Here is a 6,853-nt window from a genome sequence, read left to right as displayed (position 1 = left end):
GTGAACCATGATTTTGGTGTTGAATCTGATATTGTCGACCTCGAACACCCTTTTCCTCAGGCGGCTGAAGGCTGTGTTAGCACAATGGAGGCAATGCTGGATCTGTTCATCAATAGCTGCTTTGGGATACAGGACACTCCCTGGGTTGTGGAAGTGGTTAACGCTCTCCAAGGCCTCCTCGTGGTCCTTGATGATCGGAGATTCGCTCCCCTACAATGCTGGGCCAGGTTGGTGGAGGACCTGCCTCTTGCGGATGTTCATGGCGAGATCCATGTTCTCATATGCTTCTGTAAAGATCTGGAATACATCCGCTGAGATTGCATAAGTGGTTTGGGACTGCAATGATTACAAGTCAGACAACTAATCAGATTAGGGAGGTACGATACTGTAAGCATGCCAAAAAATTGGTTTCAGCCAGGGATCAAGCCATTATCAATCATAATATCTTAGGAGACATGGAATATGACCAAAACAAAGATTTTCTAAAAAGGCAATTTCAACCATGACAAAGGAAGTTGAAATGTGGTGATACAGAAGCAAAGTTACTTTGGACGTAATTTTAAAATGCGAGAATGGATTGCCATACTTGAATATACTGCCAGCATTCACCATCCAAGACAAAAATGAAGAATGGTCACTTGAGTAAGAAATCAGAGAATGTTTTACACACATGAAACTATATTCTAGCATGACTTAGCAACATCAGAAAAGCGAAGAAGATTACCTCAGAGTATGACAGGATCTTGATGGGCCAGTGGGCTGAGAAGTGGCAGATGGAGTTTAATTTAGATAAATGTGAGGTGCTGCATTTAAAGGCAAATCAGAGCACGGCTTATACACTTAACAATAAGGTCATGGGGAGTGTTACTGAACAAAGAGATCTTGGCATACAGGTTCACAGCTCCTTAATAGTAGAGTCACAGGTAGATAGGATAGTGAAGAAGGCGTTTGGTATGCTTTTCTTAATGGAATAAGCATCGAGGAGAGGAGTTGGGAGGTCATGTTGCAGCTATCAGGGACATTGGTTAGGCCACTTTTGGAATATTGTGTGCAATTTTGGTCTCCCTCCTATTAAAAGGATGTTGTGAAACTTGAAAGGTTTCAGAAAAGATTTACAAGAATCTTGTCAGGGTTGGAGGATTTGAGCTACAGGCGAGGCTGAATAGGCTGAGGCTGTTTTCCTTGAAGCATCAGAGGCTGAGGGGTGACCTTATAAGGTTTAGAAGATTATGAGGGGCATGGATAGGGTAAATAGACAAGGTTTTTTCCCTGGTTTGGGGGAGCCCATAACTAGAGGACAAAGGTTTAGGGTGAGAGGGGAAAGATATAAAAGAGACCTAAGGGGCAACTTTTTCATGCAGAGGGTGGTGCATGTATGGAATGAGCTGCCAGAGGAAATGGTGGAGGTTGGTACAATTACATCATTTAAAAGGCATCTGGATGGGTGTATGAATAGGAAGGGTTTAGAGGGATATGGACCAAGTACTGGCAAATGAGACTATATTAGGTTAGGATATCTGGTCGGCATGGATGAGTTTCCATCTCTATGACTCTATGACTTCAAAAAAAAGGCACTAAAATGCTGTTGTGGTGCACATGGTGCAGCGATAACTTCAAAATTTTCCAAAGGTTTAAGTGAAAGATATAAATAGAATACACAAGACAAACTGATTTTCCCATCTTGTGCACGTGATTTATTTGAAGAAAGCACGATAACAATATAAACCTTAAGACCTTTCAAACATTGAATAAATGTAACATCAAAAAGATATACATGAATAATGTTAAAGGAACATAATAATGAAAAACAAAGTACATAGTTTCAATTACAAGCTCTTCAATTGTTCTTCATTTGGGAAACATGGAGTTATGAAACTTGTACCATTTCCTCTTGTTACAAAGTTATGGAATTATTCACAATTCCACTGAACCACAACTTTTATTTGAACCAGAAAGGTCTGACCTGCAAACCACAATTTAAGGATGTAATTGAACACAGTACAATATGAGTTAATAATCAAAGTCATGAAACATTCTAATTTGTGTGCATAACAGATTAACAGGGCATGATTTGGATTACAAAACAAGATTCATTTGGTAAAAAAAATTCTATTCAACTCGCATCAGCAAGTATAAACTTTGTCATACACAAAATGTAAAATTTATTTTCTAGGCAATATGAAGGCATCAATTGAACATACTGTATTGTGAAAGGACCGTACAGCTAAATCAAGTCAAAAATCAGTAACATTCAGGAGCTACATCCCATATAGAACATAGCTCAATGAGTAAGAGTCGAGCATCTTTCATTTTACGATAGCAGTGGTTTAGATTTTTGCCTGTTCAATCCACTTTTTAAAGTATTTAACTTCCAGAGCTCGTGCTTTCTGAACAGACACAGGGTCCCCTTTGTTGCTAGAGCGCAGATCTAAATGATGAGCTCCCTCAGGAATAAGTATGGCAATCAACGTATCAGAGATAGATTTAGTCACACCTCCACTTGCCCAGGGATCCAAACCACCATTGCTGTGAGAAGCAAATAAAACTTATAGTTAATATAAAGCTCAAATATAATTTTACAGAATAAATTCAGAAAACCCTTGTTTAAAGGCCTTTCAAATAGCATGTTTTAACTTCAGTGTGATTGCTGGTTTAGGAACATTCAGCAGTAGCACTGATTTCACATTTGTTTTAGCAAGGTTACCAATGTTTTCTGAAAAGTAAACAGCTGCTTTCTGCCTCTCTTCACAACTTTCCCAATTTGCTGCCTCTCTCACTCCAATGACCCTCCTATTCACTGCCTCCCTCCCAGGCCTCAGCTTATCATCATGTTTTCTGCTCTGCTAACCATCCCAGTTCATGGCATCACTCATTCACAACCTTCTGATACATGACAAAAATGTTAATTCTCTTTGTCTCCACATGTATTTATGAATTATTCAACATGTCCACATCTTCCTTTTCTTTAAATTAAACTTTAATTTAAATCTCACTATTTGTTTCATCACGTTTTGATATTCTTTGTGTCTGGAGTGAACCTGTGCTAGTTTTTGTACTTTGCCTTCTTTATCTTTTAGTTTTATGCTGTATCTTCTCACTTTATTTGTCCAAGGCTGTTCTTTGTCAGGTAAAACCCTTGTGTCTTAGGGTATAAGTTGAAGCTATTTTACATTCAATTCATTTTTGAATACCACCTCAGGAGGCAGGGATAAAAATCCCAATAGCTTCATAGTTTCACAAAACACAAGCTGTCTACAAGAAAACTAATCTCCAAGATAATCAAATCCACAAACTGGGATTCCATATTTGGAAATCAATTGTTCATTTATAGTTGCCTAACACTGGAACAGTGACAAGAAAGGTATGCGTTCTTACAGTTTCCAACACGAATACCACCTAATAACTTGCTTGGCTGGACATCTGCTTTTTATTTCAGTTGTGACTATGACATTAAAAGGATCTAAATGATCACAACATACTGCTGATTGGTAATAGGAAAAAAAACAGACCTATGCATTAAGATTTTTACATTCCCTATTCATTCAACTTTTCTAGTACCTATTTGAATAGGTTATTGCCACAAATCTCCAACATAACCATTGAACACTTGTTTTTACACCAGAAGTTGCCTTCACACATCAGCACCATCACAGCTGTAATAAGATTTCTTTCTTCTAAAGTAGCCATTTTATTTTTATATCCAAAATAAACTTTGGTTTTCAAATGATGCTTGAATATTTTGCTAGTTTTAAAAACGCACCTGAAGACAATATTGCTGTGTGAGCTGATATTTTTCCCACCATAGACTGTAGTTATCCATTGAGGTCTAGGACGTAATCCCCAGTCTTTCTTGCAGTTATCAGAGAATGATTGGAGGTCCCACGGCATTGGTTCAAACATGTCATTTATGCCATCTGAACACGAAGGCATCACCATTTCTGTACAAGTCTAATAGCAAAAAAAGGCAAAAATATAAATCAGTAAACATTTTTTTAAAAGATATCTTTGTTTAAATTGCACATTAGAAAGTGAGATAAAGATGTTCAAGTTATGCGTATTGTAAAATTGTATAGATTATTCATGGGACACTATTTAAGAAATGTTTAAACAACCACTCACTCAAAACGAACCAACACCAGAAAAGCTGGCTGACTTTACCTTTCTCTCACTTATAAAACTAAAACCAATTGTAGCTCTTTCATAAACAATGGCTATTACGAGGTAGATAGGAATTTGAATATGGCCCATCCTGACCTGTACGGCTTAGACCCAGAATAAGAAAAATTAGTTGCATATTTAAATTTAATTCTAAGCATGGACTAATGGAAAAAAAAAGGGAAAAAGCACAACACCATGTTTAAAGCAGAAATAAATGGAACAGGGATAAATTCACAAATTGCCACCTAGTACTAAGACAAGTTGAAACATTCAGAGGTGATTTGGATGGGGTGGGGTTACAGCAGGTATAGCAAGCAGTCAGGAAAGTAAATGTCATGTTGGTCTTTATTGCAATAATTAGAGTAGCTGAATAAAGAAATCTTACTCCAAATGTATGTGGTTTTGGTGAGACCACACCTGAAATACTGTGATCAATTTTGATCTCCATACTTGAAGAAGTATATACATCCAATGCAGCAGCATACCAAAGGTTCACTACATTGATTCTTGAAAGAATTATCCTATAAGGGGAGGCAGAGCAAATTAGGTATATAGTCTTTGGAGGTTATATATGCTCTATCAGAGCCTCGTTGGTCTTGTATTCAATATTTTGACTAATAAAGCAAAATATCCTATTAGCCCACCTTATCTATCTCTCATGATGCCTAGCATGATCTATGAACCTGTTCACCAAGGTCTCTCTGATGCTCTGTACTTCATATGGCCCTACCATTCATGAATTCCCTCACCTTGTTAATGCACCACCTCACTCTTCAGGACTAAATTCCATTTGCCACTGTTCAGCTCAACTGACCAGCCCATCTCTATCTTCCTCAATTTTTCGCACACCACTAATTTTTGTATAATCTGTGACCTTACTGATCATACTTCCTACATAATGTCTAGATCTCAAACAAACAACAAACAGCAAGGTACCCTGACTAAATCATGCAGTACACCAGTGGACATAGGCTTTGGTCAAAACTTAATAGTCAACAGAAGGGTCAGGTCACTGCAAAGATGCACCAAAATAAATATTAGATGAAATACCTTACATTATATGCTCTCATTGCAAGCAAAATGTCCTTTATTTGAATGCACTTGGCATGCTCATGCAACACCACCGTCACACATGCTCGATATGTAAGGGTATTCACCTGGTAATCCCAGCCTTGATCATCAAGACTGGAAGTTGCAGTCTGTGATATATTCAAGCATGCTACATTGCCAGTGTAGTTATAATATATATTTACAGCCTTAAAGATGTTTTGCAGCAGGGATTCTGCTGGTAGTGAGGGGTTCTGAAGAAAGGTACAAATAACCTGCAAAGAAATAATTTTTTAAAAACAGATTAACATGACTTGAAGAAAGCTTCACCAGATTCAACATATATACAATTCATGAAATACTGGCACATGCTCAGATAACTTTTAAAATATACGTCTGTTTTACACCCTGCTGAAGTGCAAGATGGTATATTATGTGAGTTCTCCAATACATAAAATCTTATGTAGTGCTCTGTAGTTTGCTCTTGAAGCTTTAAAAGATGTTCATAAGTAACAGAAACTCAAGACCATATGACTTTTTGCATTATTTGGGATCACAACAGAGGTCCTTCTTTTAATGAATACATATATAAAATACACCTTTTATTCACTGCTCGCCCTATATGTGTACGTACAATTTTAGATTAGATTAGATTACATTACAGTGTGGAAACAGGCCCTTTGGGCCAACAAGTCCACACTGACCCGCCGAAGCGAAACCCACCCATACCCCTACATTTACCCCTTACCTAACACTACAGGCAATTTAGTGTGGCCAATTCACCTGATAATAAATGTCAATTTTCATATTTTTTTATGCACGAAACCAAACATATTAATTTTAAAATCCGACAATAAATGCAAAATTATCAACTGCACTCCACTGTCTCTACTATTGTTATACAAATGATTAATGTAAAAAACTGATTTGCAGCACATCCTCAACAAGTACAACTTTAATCTTCAAGATATGATATTTTGTAAGTTTATATAAACTCAAAGTCAAAAACGTGGAATATTAAGTCAGTTCCTTAAAAATATCAAATAGAGTCATAGAAATGTACAGCATGGAAACAGACTTCTCTGCCCAACCCGTCCATGCCAACCAGATATCCCAACCCAATCTTGTCCTACCTGCCAGAACCTGGCCCATATCCCTCCAAACCCTTCCTATTCATATACCCATCCAGATGCCTTTTAAATGTTGCGATTGTACTTGCCTCCACCACTTCCACTGGTAACTCATTCCATACAAGTATCATCCTCTGAGTGAAAAAGTTGCCCCGTAAGTCTCTTTTATATCTTTCCCCTCAAGTTCTGGACTCCCTGACCCCAGGGAAAAGTCTTTGTCTATTTATCCTATCCATGCCTCTCATGATTTTATAAACCTCTATAAGATCATCCCTCAGTCTCCGATGCTCCTGGGAAAACAGCCCTAGACTATTCAACCTTTCCCTATAGCTCAAATCCTCCAACTCTGGCAACATCCTCATAAATCTTTTCTGAACCCTTTCAAGTTTCACAACATCTTTCCAATAGGAAGGAGACCAGAATTGCACATAACATTCCAAAAGTGGCCTAGCCAATGTCCTGTACAGCTGCAACATGACCTCCCAACTCCTGCGCTCAATACTCTGACCAAGAAAGGA

The 6,853-nt window shown here is 37.8% G+C and overlaps 1 protein-coding gene across 1 annotated transcript in view; it reads right to left on the bottom strand.

Moving 5' to 3' along the window:
* Positions 1-1,668: 1,668 nt before the first annotated feature.
* LOC122550618 (prolylcarboxypeptidase (angiotensinase C)) overlaps positions 1,669-6,853 on the bottom strand; it is a 51,297-nt gene continuing 46,112 nt past the window's right edge. The window contains exons 7-9 of the mRNA XM_043691650.1: positions 5,316-5,480; positions 3,761-3,948; positions 1,669-2,526 (exon numbers count right to left, since the gene is read on the bottom strand). Coding sequence (XP_043547585.1) covers positions 2,328-2,526; positions 3,761-3,948; positions 5,316-5,480 — 552 coding nt within the window. The 3' untranslated portion in view covers positions 1,669-2,327. The remainder of the gene's footprint in view (positions 2,527-3,760; positions 3,949-5,315; positions 5,481-6,853) is intronic.

This window comes from Chiloscyllium plagiosum, chromosome 6, assembly GCF_004010195.1.
Source record: "Chiloscyllium plagiosum isolate BGI_BamShark_2017 chromosome 6, ASM401019v2, whole genome shotgun sequence".
Classification (NCBI taxonomy): Eukaryota; Metazoa; Chordata; class Chondrichthyes; order Orectolobiformes; family Hemiscylliidae; genus Chiloscyllium; species Chiloscyllium plagiosum.
The sequence above is the reverse complement of the archived record's forward strand: the minus strand, read 5'-3'. Positions and strand labels throughout refer to the sequence as shown.